General features: G+C 38.9%; 3 protein-coding genes across 5 annotated transcripts in view; 2 read left to right on the top strand and 1 right to left on the bottom strand.

Moving 5' to 3' along the window:
* Positions 1–18,256, top strand: part of LOC145436131 (uncharacterized) — a 186,184-nt gene that overhangs the window by 67,736 nt on the left and 100,192 nt on the right. The gene's annotated exons all lie outside the window — the stretch shown is intronic.
* LOC145436124 (uncharacterized) lies at positions 542–16,980 on the bottom strand. 2 transcript variants are annotated; one of them, XM_080313407.1, is made up of 3 exons: positions 2,264–16,980; positions 1,763–1,893; positions 542–739 (listed from the first exon to the last, which is right to left on the bottom strand). In XM_080313407.1, exon 1 carries the CDS (start codon positions 12,899–12,901, stop codon positions 11,090–11,092), a length of 1,812 nt encoding a protein of 603 aa, XP_080169533.1. In that variant the 5' UTR covers positions 12,902–16,980; the 3' UTR covers positions 542–739; positions 1,763–1,893; positions 2,264–11,089. The 2 variants fall into 2 exon arrangements, with proteins under 2 accessions (XP_080169533.1, XP_080169534.1); XM_080313408.1 differs by lacking the exon at positions 1,763–1,893.
* On the top strand, positions 3,893–7,671 carry LOC145436135 (uncharacterized). 2 transcript variants are annotated; one of them, XM_080313426.1, is made up of 5 exons: positions 3,893–3,986; positions 4,200–4,265; positions 5,747–5,848; positions 6,306–6,385; positions 7,462–7,671. In XM_080313426.1, the coding sequence occupies exons 3-5, from the start codon at positions 5,770–5,772 to the stop codon at positions 7,669–7,671; spliced, it is 369 nt and encodes a 122-aa protein (XP_080169552.1). In that variant the 5' UTR covers positions 3,893–3,986; positions 4,200–4,265; positions 5,747–5,769. The 2 variants fall into 2 exon arrangements, with proteins under 2 accessions (XP_080169552.1, XP_080169551.1); XM_080313425.1 differs by having other exon boundaries at positions 4,200–4,271.

Raw genomic sequence — 18,256 nt, 5'->3', positions numbered from 1 at the left:
CTACTGCTACAACTGATACATTCGAAGAACCACTGTTACATTACTAGTATTGACTCATCAAACCACAACACGCTTTTACAGTATTACAGCCGTCACCAACAGACTCAGCAGCAGCAAAACCTACTCCTTCTGTCAAACACGGTGAAGCACCCAAATCAGAGCTGACAGCCGCCGTCATCATTGAAGCATAACCGATTACCCAATCAAGAATCGTGGTTTCGTCATTGCCCGCCTAGTTGCAATTTCGCCGTCGGTGGCCCGCCCACTCTTTGGCAGCTACTTTCAAACGCTTTGTAAGAAATCTTAACGACGTTCCTGAGAGCTTCTTTCAGGCTTGTTGATGTTTTTAATCAATAATCTATAGAATAAGACATTACAACGCAGCATTTTCGAAATTTTTCAAATTTTGGACAACCCTAATATACATGCTGTCTGTGTAAATCAGGATTACATACCAGCTTGTAATTTCACGTACATCCCATACCTATCGCAAAGCTACCCGATGCTAAAACATCGCAAAAGCTTCTTCACACCACCAAAATGACATTGGAACAAAATGTATATTCATTCATGATTCACGATGAGAAGATTATCGATGGAAAAGTATTGCTGCTGGAGGTCTAATTCTTCTTTAGGAGACATGCAGTAACACGAGTGGTCTCCCACCATCGGCCAAACTTCCAATTGTTTCTTTTTCTCGTCCTCATTCCTTCTGTGTAGCTAGTATCTTGCAGTTCCACTAAAAAGAATTCATGCGTAAGTCCTAAGTCGCTATATTAAGCAATGTTCCTAACCTAGACATGACATTATAAAGACTACTAAGACAAATAGGGTAACAAAAATATAACAATTTTTGAAGTACCGGTACTGGTACATTGTGTGGTGACGGCTCCGCCTTTTACATGATATAGCAGAGATTCATGACTTAATTTATCAAATGCAGCGGACAAGTAATAAATGATACTGCATCTTCGTGTGGGCCAATTATTATTAGTCATGCACTTTATTGCATGCTGTTATTTCTTGACCCCCGATCAGGATTGTCCATCGTATCGGTAGTGGAAATACATTGAGATCGCCCAAATGTACCATAAAAAAATTCTTTCGTGAGGAGCACACGATTCTGATTCCTGGTCAGATTTGGAAGGGCTCTACTATATTAGAATCGAAAAATTAAGTTATGTTTAATTGCGTGGAGCGCGAAGAAAATTTCAAGAATAATTAAAATCTCTAAAAAAATTAGGAGTGAATTAGTAATTTCAATTTGCATGTCGACGGATGCTAACACATACTAATTGAATTAGGTGTTGGCGGCCGCACAAATTCCAATCTACGGCAGCAGGTTGCCCATCCCTGATCTAATAGTATACATATGGTATGTCTTACGCCAAGTTTGAATCCGTATTCCAGTCTTTAACATTTTTGACAAATTTCCCCAAACTCGTTTGAAAATAGCAAAAAAACATTGGACAGGACATCAATTTGTTTCAAGGTAGGTTGCACTGAGACTAATCCTAATGCTGGTAGTGACTACAGAGAACAATGCGTCGTTCTGTACTGCCATGCCCAATTTGATCAGTTTTGGAAACGAATTGAATTAAATTGTGTTGATATAGGGTAGCTTAATTGAGGGGGAAACCGAGCAACCTATGTTGCATCTAATTCTGTCTTACGCAGTGCAGTTCGCCAGCTATTAACAACAGCTACCCAGGGCAACGAGCTTTAGGCTACTGCCAAAGCTATGAAGTAATGAATGACTTACACGTGGGAATTCCTCTAAATCTTCAAAGAATATAAAAAATTTGCTTGAATGAAGTTCAGCGCGACTGCTGGAGTTTGAATTTGGCGAGCTTTCTTGAATACGAAATAAGTTTCATCTTCAACAATCGTCTTCTGAAAATGGTTGTGAAACACATGTTTAGTCAGAATTCATACAGACTTAGTCAATTTCTCGCGTTCCCCAGGTTTAGAACCCCTGATCTTATGTATTGAAGCATGTGTGCCAATGCCAATGCCAAACAAATCCACCAGTGGATGGAAACATCTCTATGCTATGGCCCAAAAATGACATAAACATGCCAACAGTTTCAACTACTCCGCGGCAGAGTATGTGGTGTCACAGGTCAGTATATAGGTCGACTAACATCCCAAAATAGAACAGAGAATGCGGCGAATGAAATATTTCAATCATGAAGTCAAAGTCATCCCGGTGGTGTGCACAGTCGTAGATATTCACGGTAACGAATACTAAGTAGTACTGTACCTTTTACGATGCGTATCCCAATCAGCATTCCTAGGAATCTTCAACGATCGTGTCCACTTTCTTCAAACACAACAAGCTTCGCTCCACCCTTTGCTCAAATCTCAATAATGGCCAGACGACGATACGACACTCTAACGATTTCAAAATAAGTTCATCCGCTGACATGCCACCAATAATATTTACCGGCCACTGCGTTATAATGTTTGATTTAGGTCGTTTTTTACATACAGAAACATTTATCATTACATATAGTTCCTTTCTTTTCCATCTAACCGCGTATAAATTGATATTTATTCCACGTGTTGTCACTACTTACCGTACTTACTTAACCAGACGCTGCTTGTGATGTCACACTCGTACGTTGGTTGTTTACTACGAATGTCAGAAAAATCAGTAACGCGTAACGGTAACCTTATGTAAGCTATTACATGTCGCCTTGTTCGCCATTAACAAATGGTCAACTTAGCATGCGGTGCTGATATTTCTAGTTTCCCGAACAATATTATACATCCCAAACTGATATTCTAACTCATTAGTCCTATCCGTGACAACGAATGTAACCAGCGAGACCGGCCGTATAGCCACATCCTTATAATATAATATAGTGGCTATCTGCGATTGTCAGTTGTTTCTTTTACCCTACTATGTACTATACTGAAATTGGTACTAGGGCCAACAATTTCCGTATGACAGACCCCAGTCTCGCGAACGAGGTTGAATCAGGTCAAATCACGCACGAGAATGACATCAGTAACATTCCGTTCCACGTATACATTGGCTGCAGAGATTTTCAAGCTAATCAATTTTGCCAATAGCCTGGTAAACTTTAGTAACGAGTAACTGTCAGTAATTTTGCGAAGAAATTCTGGTAACTCGACTTTAGAGCTACATTGAGGTAATATTACATATCAAAATGTAAAATTACAAGCTACGCACAGTTATTGGCAGCTACCGGTAATTCGTTGCAAAATTTACAGATATTTCCCAGTAAATCTACCAGATTTTTTTGAGTGTAGTAGTTAGAAGTTTGTTGTTGCCATTGTTACGGTGTGAGTTACTAGGTCTGTGATTTTTACTGTTACATCAAAATAATATAGACGGTGAAAGAAATCGTCAGACTGATGCCTGCTTCTGATTGGTTGGTGAATTACTAAAAAGTTCGGGTGGTAAAGAATATGGCGCCGACAACCTAGTTGTCTTCGACAGATTTTGTAGTAAGAGAAACGAGTTTTTGTGAGTCCATCGAGTATACGAGAGGGAGATAGTTGGCTTTGGATTATGGATTGGCGTTGTCATGCATGCATTATAAATGTGTTATCGTGTTGGACATACTGGCCCAGCCTGTCAAGTCTTCAACTGTAAAATTGGATCGTGCAATCACATTGCCACGACATGCAACAGCTACAGATTGCATTTAAATTCTCATCGCATGACGGTGCAGGTCAGATGCCAGCTATACATGAATAATTTGCAAATCAATCTTTCTGTTTAGGTAGCTGTGAAATTGTTAGTTACGCTATCAAATTATTGTCGGCTGATTACTGTCGACGACGCTTCTGAGATAAGAAGAGAGGTTTCGGAAATACACAAAGGTGAACTCCATGACCGTGACTTCAAAATCCAGTGTTATGACAGAAGATTTGGCCAGTATATAGATCTGGAGTATGCGGATGTCGGAGATGATGACGTCTTCAAAGTGGACATTGCAACATGTAAAGTAATTGTAAGTAAGCACACACTGCATTCACATCATTTACTTGAAAATTACCAAGTTTTTGCGATACCGTTATTCTTCAAATGAGCTATATAATTAATTATGCAGCTCAATGTTTCGTCGCCAAGAAACGATCTGATTCCTGTTTTATCGATAACAGTGCTGAGTACCAACTGATATTGGTTCAGAATGCTAACGCAAACACATATCTCTGTGTTGCAGATCAATGTCTCCTTGCTGATTTACGGCCTGATTCATCTGTTTCTGTCCAATTGGATAGCAGTGGTGGTGATGGTGAGTCAAAAATAATTGTTTGATCGAATTCACAAAAATTATGTTCCACTGTGTGATACAGAATGGGCAACTAGATAATTCTAGTTGTCTAATTTTACTAAATTAGAGTGAAATGCCAGTAATCTAATTTTATTTTAATTTGTGAAATGTTTCCATGCTCAAATTCTAGTTCTAATAGAATTTGTAAATCTGTAGCTCTAATTCCAGTTCTAGTCTAATTTGGAAAAAGCTGTGTAGCTGTAATTCTAATCTAATTAGGAAAAAAGCTTTGTAGCGTTAATTCCAGTTCTAATCTAATTTGGAAATAGCTGTGTAGCTCTAATTCTAATCTTAGTTGGCAAAACTTGTGTAGCTCGAATTCTAATCTAATTTGAGTAATAAACTGTAGCTCTAATTCTAGTTCTAACCTAATTTGGAAAAAGCTGTGTAGCTATAATTCTAGTTAAAATCTAATTTGGAAAAAACTGTGTAGCTATAATTCGAATTCTATTTGAAAAAACTTGTGAAGCTTTAATTCTAATTCGGAAAAGCTGAAAATTTTCTAGTTGTCCAAGTCTAGTGCGATAGTCGTTACATTTCTAATGTCGAATTTATCAAGCGTAGAATTCACTGGTAACCGTGGCCCGTGGGTATGCCTTAGGCTTACCATATTTTGGAAATGTAAAAAGAGGACACTTTTCAGAAATTTGCAAGATGCAAAACCGGAGTAGAATTCTCAAAACCGGTGAATTTTTCCCACTTTGTGATCGGTTGACTAAAAAAAAAAAAAAAAGGTCATCACTTCCGCTCAGAGCTCAAAATACCTTTTTTTCTCCACATTGCCAGGTGGATGACTAAAAAAAAAGGTCATCTTTTCGCTCAGAGCTAAAATCACCGTTTTTCACTCCGAAATATCCGCCGGAGCTTCACTTCTGTGCTAATATGCGGCATATCACTTGCAATTTGCTCTAAATCTTACCTAAATTTTCAAAAAAGAGGACAAAATCTCAAAAAAGAGGACATAAAGGCGTCCTCCGAGGACACTTTCAAAAAAGTCAAAAAAGAGGACAAATCCTCTTAAAAGAGGACGTATGGTAAGCCTAGTATACATGTTTTGCAGTACGGTTTTTGTTTTGTAATGCCACCCCTGGTCTGCCCCTGCCTGCTTGTGATTACGTAATATAGATAGTACTGAAACATTCACTTTGCTGGTGCGAGACAACATTGTTGTGTTAAGAACTACGATTGGTGGTGTGACACAAGTCCAACAGCTTACAAAAATGCTTCATGACGACTAAATTTCGGTGTCACTGTACTGAACGTCCTATAAATTAATTCGAATTATTCCACGCCCGAAAAAGTAAAGGATATGCATATTGCACAATTTTCATCCACACAAGTGCATGCCATCTCACAGTTTGAAAAGCATTGCTGCAAAGCCAATTTTGGTTCCGTCAGTATTCCTTGGTCTCATAAGTACACATCTCTTTACCCAGGTAAATATTGCATTGCCGAGAAAATGAGTGATCCATTGGATGTCCTGTCGGACATCGCCCTCAATTCGACACCAGGCACTCATGACGGAAACGACAGTTCTGGTGAGTTGTAGTAAATTTTGAACTGAGCTGTTGGTTTCAACAGAACTTACGATCTCATCAATTATGCAACCAAGTGATTAATTGTGATCCATGATTTGCCATAATTGCTCATTAATCATGTTCAATTGTACAGCAATCAACATCAGGACTTGCCATCAGCTTTTGTGCCATTTTTGATCTATGCCTGGATTGACCAACCTGTAGCCTCAGAAACCGATATGAATAAATAGGTGAGCTCGGAAAAAAAAGAAATGGACATAATAGACAATTAAATGCGGATATTTGGCGCCAAGTTGGTGCATCACGACTGTGCGCTGGAATGCGGCCGTATGCTGTTTTAATATTAGGAAATGAGGCCGTGAATAGCAAAAAGGTTGGTCAACCCTGATCTATACCAATACCTCCGTAGCAAACAACACACTTATGCTCTGTAAGTTATCTGTATTTTGTATTACAGAATCTGACGATCTAGACTGGATGGTTAGTCTACCTACCATTTTCCGCGAAAAATATTCCAACTTCTTCCTGGTTGATCAGGTACGAATATTTATCTATATTATCAAGTATTTGTTTGATTTGAAGTATACATAATTCGGGACTGTCAGAACGATTCGACAGTCCTAGTCGAAACATTTTTCCCCACTGTGAAAATTACCCAACTTTGCAATTTTTAGCAACTATGTAATTGTAGTTTGAACACATTCTTTTCAACGGTATATATCCCATTGCTAACATATCGTTTTTAGTCTGGCAGCCTTTCATAACTAATCACGTTGCTGGTAATTCGACAGCAGAGCAGTCATATTTTCTATAGCTGCAACCGATGATTAAGATTAGATAAGAGCATTTGAATATTTACTGCTGCTCAAACGCCCTGCTGTTGACAAGCCCATGCACCCTTTTCATCGCAGTCGCAGTGAAGCAGTGGTGTACAAATGGCGTTTCGCAAAGCAATTTCAGGGTGTCCACACACTCAATTGGCAACATGAATGATAACCTAATTTTTAAGCCCAGATATAGATCATCATGCCGTACATTTAGGCGATTACAAGTATAAAGTGGTGATCTACAATCCATGTTAGTGTTATATAGTTCAAGTGGAAATCTTGAGTAGTACAACTTTTTCAAAAAGTTAAACTGAACGCATAATTTTAGCTGTAATTCGAAGGTGGCCACTTTTCAACTCGATAGATGCGTATTCGCAACTTACTCAATATAAGTAATGCCATGACAGTTGCAGTAAAACAGAGTTACAAATTTAAAAAACTTTTGAGGGTGTCCAGCCCGCAGGACTGGACGGTCAAAAAGAGGTCACTGGTGACGACAAAAAGTTGGCGTCAACGTGAGCTGCTGACTAACACCTTGTGGTCAAGTCCACCTAATGTTCATATGCCCGAGCCAAAGGCGTTCAAAGCAGTTAACAAGGCTGTACTGAAGTAAAAGTAGGAAGACAGAATTTTACTCAAGTACGAGCAGTGTTTTAAACCAGCTACAAGTAGAAGTAGTTTGACTGTCTTTTGATACTACTCAAGTGAACAAGTATTTTTGAATAGTTATAATACGCTGCAAATATGTACGTTTGACCTGTTTCACAATAGCAAACCTTTCTTTAGATGCCCAAATCAGCCTACCTTACAATTTGTTCTGCTGTGGAAAAGAAGGAGTGGGCCATCTACTTTGATGGGGAGAAAGTCGGAGATATCAACAGCTTCCATGAGGGATTTGTAGTGATGCTTTCAGTCCACTGGATATTCGACATACAGTTTTCGACAAACATCAGAAATTCCCTCACTTTCATGTCAGTTCTGGCACACTGTCCGTGAAAGAGATGAGTTCTGCTGTTCGCACCAAACTTGGTAAAATCTGTGACTAATTTGAAAATAAAGTTTGGGAATAATGGCGATGTTGTGATTTATGTCAATGTGAATTATGAAGATTTAATTTGGATGCTGTGCGCATCTACGTCGTTTGACGAAGATATCCGGATAGGATGAGGTGGTATCCAGATAGGACGAGGTAGTATCTGAATAGGATGATGAGGTGGTTTACCGATAGGATAGGGGAGGAAAATTTTCCACCTAAAATAGGTGGGGAAGCCCACCACCCTTTTCGGGTGGGGAAAATACCACCTCCTTTGGGTGATTTTTGAAACACCTCTGTAGGGTGGCCACAGTTTTTACAGTGTACCGGTCTCGATACTTACGCGAGATATTATCTCATAAACAGGTTATATTGTAGCCAACACCCCAGTCGGATGGATTTGGTTTTTACGTTAAAATAAAGATATCGAATCAAGATACATCCTGTATACCTGATAGATTTTTTTTAAATTAGGCATCGATGCATGCTTTATATCAATTTCGCTGATGTAAATAATTGATTTGTTGACCATAAGCACAATTCGCTGACTTACTACATGTATTGTGTTGCGTTTTTGATATAGTATGATTGCGGGCGAAGCTAACGGCAGAGGGTCGCTAAATATTCACAAACGAAAAACTGAATATTACGAGCATTCTTTCGAGCAAATATTTCTTGAAATTGGCAAGGTACATGCTCGGTTAGTGCTGAGTTTCTTTTCATGCGGTCAGGCCCCTGTGGAGAGTGGTCTGAAGTTGAAATGCAAAAACATTTTAACCAACAACGATATAATGCCGTGAAAATTGTAATGCACGAAAATGGTTCACGATGCAGAACCTACCAAGGTTCGTTTGTGAGCGTGAACCGCTAAATGTATGAGGTTCACACACAGAACGTCAACCTCACGTTCACACCGTCCCTAGTTGACATTTTAGGAAGTCGTTACTTCTTCATATAAATCAGTGGCGATTTACGACGTTAGTTGCGTAGCAACGGCAACCACTTCGATCAATATGGATAATCATTCACGCGAATATACCTGTGACTATAACCGTCATAAATTTCTAGCTACTGCTATTATAGATGAGACTTTGTTCAGTGACACCACGTATTAGTTTTCATATGCACAATTCGTCAAACCGTTCAATCTCAGACTATAACATTTCTGATTCTCCAAAACAGGCTGTTATAGTGGACATGTGTAGAAATGGTAGCGTGTCACAATCATTCGTCTACTTTGGTCAGGCATAGTTAGAAAAGTGCTAGATTACAGTCCTAAATCATTAAAAATATTACGCTGGATCTGGTGACGCCGAAGATTAGACTTGAAAGTGGGTTTTCATCCAATTTTTGGTTAACTCTCTCCGGATCATGAACTTGAAATCGCAATAAAACAACGCATTCCATAATGGATGAATGGATTCATGCGTTGGGGGGGGGGGGGGGTGGGATTTAAAAGTAGAAACTTTGTAAAATTATCAACAGTGACGATTCGTATTTTAGTTGGAAATTTTAACGTGGTATATCTGTTGTTACGTCATGACCTGATCTCACTGACGCAAAGGGTAAAAAAATTATCGAACCAACTGTTACTATTTTCTGTTACTGCACAGATGTTCGATAGTGTTTTTCTCAAATGTAAAATTTCTTTATAGCGCTTCTACATAAACCAAATCTCGGTCGTAAATAATTGCTGTAAATGATTCCCAAGATTGTTTGGGATATTTATCTCGATTCAAGTCAAGTCACTCGATTTTTGAAAAGTTAAGTCAAGCCACGTTGAATTTTCGAAGTGCGAGACATCATTCAAGGTCCTTTCATTTGGCTAGCTGTTTGAAGACACATAGTGAGTCTCCATTTATTCTGAACGGAGGAACGAATATGAACTTATATATACAACATTGTACATACAAAATCGACTTGTCGCTAACGCATAGCTATGACTGACAAGATGCGTAAATAATCGTATAGAAGCAGTCTTTTCAGTCGGATATAGTATATAATACGAAAGCTCCAAAACTTGAAACAAAATGATGCGATGCCCAACGCTACCAACCTATATCCATGATATTGTATTGTATTGTATCATAGTGTCCTATATGGTGTCGACACAAGCAAATCTCACGGCTCAGTGAAATTGTATCACGTCACAATTTCCATTTGGCTACAGGCAATTTGACGGTAATTTTTGACTGGCTTGCCGAGCATTAAATTTGGTGAAACGGGTATCAATCGAAAGCTGACTCTGCACTGATTACGAAAATATAAATTTTATTCCGCTCGCGGCCCTGGAACCTCCACAATCAGCCTTGAATTTTTCATTGTTATGGAGATTGGCATTGTGACGCAACAATGCTGTCTGGCTCTTTTTCTCTTGAGCTACTCTCTCGTTTCGCCAGACAGCATTGTTGCGTCCCAATGCCAATCTCCATAACAATGGAAAATTCGAGGCTGATCTTTATAGCGCACGATTTCATCCGGCCCGCGAATCCATTCTGAGTAGATTGCAAAATGCTCATATTAACCAGCACATTTGTCACAAATGTTGATTTATTACTTCCGATAAATATTCCCGCAACAAGACAGCAAATGTCGAGTGTGTTCGTAGGTCACATTATAATCACCTGTCTACGGTGTTGTGGCTTCACACACGCTACCTCTACATGAACAAGTCGTGAACATTGACACCCAATTTAGTAAAGGCAAGAAGCGCACACTCGGTTGAGTTTTATCGCAAAATGTACCCAAAAGTAGTTATACACCGCAGCGAAAATGCTAATGTTGGACCGTTATGTGCAGTTTATATGGATATTATATTATTTACACGAAAAATGTGATTCGAAAATCAGTGAATGGTCGCGCTGCAGTATCATTTCCGACTCAAAAGGTCCCCAGAATTTAGAACTGAATCGTGATTTAATAAGAATACGAAAACTCCAAAGTCCGCGTTTACAGTTTAATCTCTTGTATTGCTCACATCTCTCATCGTATCCACAAGGCTAATGCAAGATTACGATTAAAGCATAGGGAGGATACAAATAAGTGAACTTATATCGTCATTACCGCCACTATTTTAGCAGTGATTCATGAGTGTATTCAACTGCCAATCATCATCATCAATTCCATTGTTCGTGAATAAAGGTGTTGCTACTTGCTGGAATAAAACCCTTATGATTCGTGATAAAATTATACTATTATGTATATATGCTTGATAATAAAGTATTGAAGTGAAAAGCATAGGGTGCGGCTCTCGAGCATCCCTGGGTTACACAGCTGCCATTTTAAAAGGCAATTGTAGTAAAATATTTATGCTGTAGCAACGATGGATTTCTTTGCACGCGGCGACGCAGAAAACGTGATTATATAGAGGCAAATGATCCTTTAATTATTGTTCATTGCTTCTTGCATCGGGAGGATATGGTAATCGTCAGTTAATGTGGACGTGAACAGACTCATTGCTATCTTCTCTTTTCCTTGCTTCATCCGAGCATTCACCATGGTGAGCATCTCCATAATAGATTTGTTCAGATAATTTCTTTGAAAAACGTCGCTTATAGCATTGATAAGTCCATAGGAATAAGCCTTATAAGGTGAATGCGTCGCATAAACAATGATGCAATCGTCTACGACAGTCGATATGCTTGGAGGCAACTCGTGTTGATTATACTGATATTCCACATGACTTGGTTGTCGCACGAAAGTGGAAGGACCTGAAAACCCCGTCGCTTTAGCAACACCCCTGTCTTTCACACCTCCGCGACAATAATCAAGTATAAATATTTTAACTTTGTTGTGCCACGCTGATTCTGGTCGATTGAAAAGGTTAAGGAGCTCACGTTCGCATAAAAAGCCTTCCTTGTGTCCAGCTATGCATTGACGCTGTATTGGATCGGATCCCGATTGAACTGTTCTCAGTCCACCATGAGAGCTAATGATAATAACAGCGTATTCGTAGCACGCGCTCGGAAAAGTGGAAAACCTGTCACACAAATTCTGCATCTCCTCACCACTTCTGTTAAGATATGAATTTCCCTCGAATAGATCACAAAGACGATTATTCGCATTCGCCCACAGATTTTCCATCTCTGTTTGGTCCCATTCGTGCGAGTTATCACGACTAGTTATAACATTGCAAATCAACAAAGCGCATCCTTTTGAAAGAGTTGCTCGTGATCCACGCGCATATCTCGCAGTCTCTTGAGGTATTCTGGTGATAATATTTGTAACCAACACAGCAATATCATCAGTTGTAATATCAGTTCTTCCTCGAACTTCTTCGGCCACTAAACGATTAATGGTCTGAACCTCACGATTGTCCGCTGATAAATTCTCTTCTAGAGAAGCCGGATCGAGTGTGCGATCTGTATTTAACATAAAAGCAGACTCTTGACTCGACTCAAAGACACTCCAACACCGCTGATTCCTCATTTTGTCATTCACCGTTGTAAGCATTTGCGAAATAGACCTCAATTTCCACTGATCAGAGAATACATTTTTTATATCTGAAACTAAACGGGACGATGATCCAAAAACCACTGTGAAATCACTTATGGTGGGGATTCTATGGCTTGTATCCCTCCCTCTCCCATCTCTGAAAAGGAACATTGGATTTTTTCCTTTGGAAATCTGTCGTTTGACAGTATTTGCTGCGTAGCCGTCGCTCGTTTTTGCGGTACGACAATAATTCAAAATGAATAACTTCGGTTTACCCTTCCATTTATCATTGTCATTGAAGAACGATGCGAGCATTTTAGATTCCGAGTACCATTTTCTGTCACTGCCCATTATATATGGACTAAACTCCATTCCTAGATTAAACCGCTTATACAGCCAATTAACAGGGCGATAAAATATCCCTCCATTGCGATTGGCCCATCTTCGATTTTGTTCGCTGAGTAAGCTTCCTTTCGCATTGATAACGACAACTAAATAGTCAAACTGGGATGCCCCGTCCATAGTCGAAAGATCTTTGAACGCCTCTTTAATTTCATGTTTACTTAAATCCAGATGAATCTTGTCCCGAAACAGTTGACAACCAATTTCGTCTCCCCATAGGTGACGCATTTCATCAGCATATTCCTCGTGAATTCTTGAATTATTGTCGAATTTGTTGCTTAATATAAACACGCAGCCATGTTGCCCTGTACGACATATAGCCGGATTTCTGTCCGATATTGGTGGGTGTTGATTCATGACGTTGCTGCTCGAACGTCAATATTCTTTAACTGCACATTAGTCCGTGAAGTGTTATTGATATCATACACGTAGACAGTCTTCGAAACACGTTGCAATATGCAATGTACTGTCTAGCACACTCTGCAAGAGACCTGATAACAACAAATGAATTTAAAGCCCCTATATACTGGCTTCCATACTTATACGACTATCATCCTCATCATTGACCCATTATGCTTGATGTGTCGCTATAGTCTTGCAAACTTCTTACCAATTAATTTCAAATTATTCGTTTAAATGTAGCTGACTATCACTGTTCCCGTGCGATTTAATGTTCCCAAATATCTTGATTATTGGGTGCCTTTTCTCCCACAAAAATACGCATGATTTATAGAAATGATCACTTCGCGTCGGCCATTACCGCGCCACGACTCACCAAGACTTGAAGTTAGAGGCCATTTAACATATGCGGCTCCGAGAAAGTGTGCCAAACGACCGGCAGCGAGTAGACCTGGACCGAAAAGGACTGCCCTTTTGCTGACCGTAAACTTCGATGTATATACAATATACAGATATGTTTAATTGTCCATAGGCGTCTGAATGGCTGGCACCGAATGTTCCTGTCGTGGCGATCTGAACCGCACAAGACAAATGCCATCACGCAGAAAAAAATTGCCAGTATATAAATACCAATTTGAGGTCGTGTGGGTGTTTTAGTTTCGTACCTTTGGGTGATTTCAATATCTTTCGACATAGCAGATACGAGGTCACGAAATAGCATCATGTAACGAAGTCATTGTAACGACGGATCCGCCCAAAGATGTTCAATCATTATTTATGGGTCCGACCTTTTCCAACACACCTCACTAATCTCTATACCGGTCAATCTGATTACGTGAACAGAGAGAGGATAAAAAATTGAAAGCAATAGATATGCAATTCCTGATCATATTGGCTGATTTAATCATGAATTAATTATAGAAATTTGTGGCGCTAATTGTGTCTAGGAGATGCCAGCAGCCCCCCAGAAGTCCGGTTTATCACCCTACAAGTTTATTACCGTATATTTAGCATGTTCTTCTGTAAGACATTTCTCCCAGTCATGTAGTCATGACCAGGACTATAAGACTGGAGGAAATGTCTTTTGGAAGGATATTCGAAATATACGGTGATAAACTTGTACTAGATCTCTGGTCACTCTGAGGTCCACAATGTGACATACACGCCCCAGTATTTTATGGGAATATATGGTTCGACTCTAGTTATAGTCCTCGCATACCATTGTCCATTACACAGACGCTTCGTTAGCACGTTACAAAATATTAACGTCGGTGCACCTTTTAACATTACTTTTCAGGCAAATCTCATTGTGATATGTTAGTCCTGTAGAATTTTCGGTCAACCTAGAAAAAATTCTTATAAAGACGTATTATATTAGGGTTGCCATATTTTTGTGAAGCAAATTCCGGACACTCTTTAGCGCCCACTAGCGGATTTTAAAATGAGGTGTAACACATTGACCGTCAATATGAAGTCACACTAGCGAGGCATTGCCCATCGACTGTATACTAGGGCTGTTCAAAAATAACTTTTTTTGCGGATTCCAGTCATTCACTGATTAAATTGTCAGGTTACCCTAAAAAACGCTGCACACCAAATTTGGTTCGATTCTAACAAGTATAGGACTCCGTAGATCCAATTAAAATTTTGAATTTGTTATGGAAAATTGAAAAACAAAAATTCAAATTTTTCTGCCAACCCCATGAAATTGTTGAGCTGTCTTCAAAGACGTTGCAAAACAAATTTGAGTCAATTCCGACCAGTAGAAGCGGAGTTATGTAAGTTTTTCGTTGCAAGTTTAAATTGGTGGCAAAGCGACGGAAGATATTGATTTTATGGAATAATTATATTATATTACATTCGACGGCTCCATATTTGTAACATTTGGCGACGTTTCAAACGTCAGTAGGCCTATGTACTTCAGCATTGTGGCATTATGTGACCCGAGTCGTCGCTAGGTATCGTGTACACTGTACATTAATCACCTCACTGAAATGCAGGGTTGGAATTAGCAATATGACGTCATGTGACGTCATGAGGTTCACGTTCGCGTTCACTCAGAACCTTTCAAAGAGGTTCGCGTTCACACGAACCTGAACCTTTCAGAGGTTCAAACCATCCCTAGGACTTACTATATGCATCTGGTCGTTAAATGATTTGAATGAATTATGTCAATAATAGTAGTAGTTGTTCCATATATTACTATACTACTATATAATTTTATGAAGGCAAACCACCCCCATGTTTAGAACCACCATCTTTGAATAAGCATCTGAACGGCCTAAACCGACTCTATGAATATACCGTTATTTTTTAATTGCGATTAGAATTAGACTTATATTTGGAAATGAATGTTATTTTTATTTACTTTTGATTGCAGTTTTTGCGAGGGGGGCAGTCCCCATGATAAAACCCATATATGTTCTCCTAAATCGCGCGCAGCGCTAAGAAAAATTTCAAATAGCTCAAATCGGCCCAAAAATAATATTGCTTAGGTTGATTTACGAATAAATGATTGGCTTACTTCAAGCCTTCAAAATTCCGGACATTTGGGCATATTTTAGAAATTCCTCCAGGACGCAGTTTTTTCAGTGAAATTACGGACATGTCCGGTAAATTCCGGACGTATGGCAACCCGAGGCTATAATTGTTCCCGTGACCTCTGCCATCTTCAGAGCTCTATAATAAAATACTTTAGGAATAATATTGCGACGCAAATGTACTGCGTTTGCGTGCTAACGCAGAACAACAAGTCAGCGATCAGTCATGACTCATGACTATATATGACTGGGTGAAAATCTCTTATGGCAGGATATGTTAAATATAGGGTAATACACTTGTACTGGATCTCGGATCACTCTGAGGTCCACAAGGTGACATACTCGCACCCAGTATTGTATGGGAATATAAACTTAGAATCTAGTTATAGTCCACTCATATTATACAGACGCTTCATAAGCATTTTCCAAAATATTAATGTCGGTGCGCCTTTTAACATTACTGTTCAGGCATATCTCATCGTGATATGTCCCCTAGAGCCCAGAGACAGCGTCATCGCTACTTCATCCGCTGCTCAAATTTCATGGATTTCAATCCAGAGACGAGCGGATTTGCAATTTCTATGTCCTAATCCAATCCAAAATCTCAAATCCTAATCCAAATCATCCTGATCCAGAACTTTTTTATATTCAAATCCATGTCCAATCCTATTCCGATTCTAACTTGAAATTCAGTAAAATGCTAATTCATGCAAGAGAGGAAATGTAAATTTTTCTTTGACAACCAACAATGCTCTTGATTAAAGATAACTTTGCGGAGGGCTGCACCTCTCATGTTCATTGACACCGAGTGTACCATAGTTTAGTGTACCATAAGTACATTAATAACTGATCTGAATAAAGTTTGTCGTCATTCGCGACACGACATATCAATCTCCCAGAAAATCTGTCAATCCAATTCAAATCCTAATCCAATCAGGAAAAAATCTCAAATCCAATCCAGATCCGACATAATTTCACAAATCCTTTTTTTTCAAATCCCAATTCATGCTCATCTCTGTTACAAACATGAAATTAAAAATTCTACAGATAGCATCATAGTTCGCAACTGTACATACCATACATGCCATACCACTCGAAGATTTAAAGCCCATTGTAGAAATATGTAGCCTATGATTGTTATAGGCCCATTTTTCATATTTTCGATTCATTCATATTTTATAGGCAGGGTTGCCACCCCGTTCTTATTTGTAACATTTGGTATTTTCTGAGAATTCTTTCCTCCTTTTGTCTCATTCTAAGAGCTCACCACAGTTCACAAAAGTCAATCCGACGATACAAATGGTAACTTTTGCATTCACAAGAAGAATATCCAAAATTACGCGGTAATATACGTTACAGTTACACAGTACATCAAGCTGTCTTGAATTTTCGATCCACATCGACAACAACCCAAACTATATCTACAATATCACATGCCGTCATCACAGCAACGCTACACTGCCATTGTGGGTAACGTTAATAAAGGAACCAATCGCCACAAGCAGAAATCACAATAGCAACACCCGCACTATATACAATACAACAAAAACAATCTTGAATACTTCATTGTGTAAATTCATTTTCACAAACATAGGTGACGCTATCCAGCACTTTGTTTTTCACTCACATCACACAAATACGTATATAAACGTCAGTCAAATTGCTTCGTGGCATTGACTAGCAGTAAAGATATTTGGTTTTTCATACGTTTTTCATTTCAGAAATTTATTGCATTTCAAAATTGCCAGAGAATGTAACTGAAAAGCTTCTTGGAGGTACATAACTTCAATATATACAACTGAATAGTATATTCATAATAAAATGAACCGTGATATTTTCGGATGACACTCGTCAGGGGTAATCGTCAGAAACTGGTGGAGAATTGGATAGAATATTGTATATCAACAATCGTATAACAAAATATGACGTCACCAGCAATATATATCGAATAAGCGAGCGTTCAATGTACTATTTTTGATGGTACAGGTCCATGAAGTCCCTTTGTTGATGCAGCCTAGGCTGTTGGCTTGTGCATGTACTGTAAAAACTGTACTGTAAAAACTGTACTGTACAGATGTCAGTATTCATTATGACTTTTTTCTTGATCCCGTAACGGAATGCCAAACTGCAACCTGTTATACAACATGCATATACCTATTTCCCTGAAAGGATCTGTGTGAACGAGAACATGAACCTATGACGACATGTGACGTCCTATTGCAACTATAAATTTCCGCAAAGCTATATATTATTATACATCAGGGTGTCAAACTCTACCTGGGTCGCGGGCCGGATTCAAAATATTTGATCGCTCGCAAGCCGAACCGATCAAATGATTTTAAAATGTTACTTCCAAATCCATACAGTTGTTTTCCACTGGAATGCTTTATTATCGACGCTATAAAAAGTAGTATTATATATCATATCACATCACATCACGGATCATGTGAGCACTATCCGAGCAAAACCGTTATTCCCAAACATTAAAATTGGCAAAAATACGATGATTGGTCGATTGTTATAAACCACTAAAATAGTGGCACAAACGACGATATAAGTCGATATATTTCTATACTACCCTAGATTTAATCATGATGCGTCGTTGGCCTACGTGTTGAGAAATACAACGAATTGTAAACGCTGGCGTTGGAATTTAGTTCAATATTTTTATAATACTAATTCATCGTTCGAGTTTTTCTGGAGACCGACGGTCAGCCTTCTTGGTCAGGGTAAGGGTAAGAGCAGTGCGAACACAGATATTTGAATTATATTA

The sequence above is a fragment of the Botryllus schlosseri genome, chromosome 3, assembly GCF_051294905.1.
Source record: "Botryllus schlosseri isolate E-star chromosome 3, Bs_hap1, whole genome shotgun sequence".
NCBI classification, from domain to species: domain Eukaryota; kingdom Metazoa; phylum Chordata; class Ascidiacea; order Stolidobranchia; family Styelidae; genus Botryllus; species Botryllus schlosseri.
Note: the sequence above shows the minus strand (reverse complement) of the source record. Positions and strands in the feature narration are given on the sequence as shown.

What these genes read in the sequence shown, in the direction of transcription:
- LOC145436124 (XM_080313407.1), bottom strand. Translation starts at nt 12,901, where the DNA reads ATGAATCAACACCCACCAATATCGGACAGAAATCCGGCTATATGTCGT.
- LOC145436135 (XM_080313426.1), top strand. Translation starts at nt 5,770, where the DNA reads ATGAGTGATCCATTGGATGTCCTGTCGGACATCGCCCTCAATTCGACA. An exon ending in TGACGGAAACGACAGTTCTG is followed by an intron (nt 5,849 to 6,305) that starts GTGAGTTGTAGT and finishes TTTGTATTACAG; the next exon opens with AATCTGACGATCTAGACTGG. An exon ending in ACTTCTTCCTGGTTGATCAG is followed by an intron (nt 6,386 to 7,461) that starts GTACGAATATTT and finishes ACCTTTCTTTAG; the next exon opens with ATGCCCAAATCAGCCTACCT.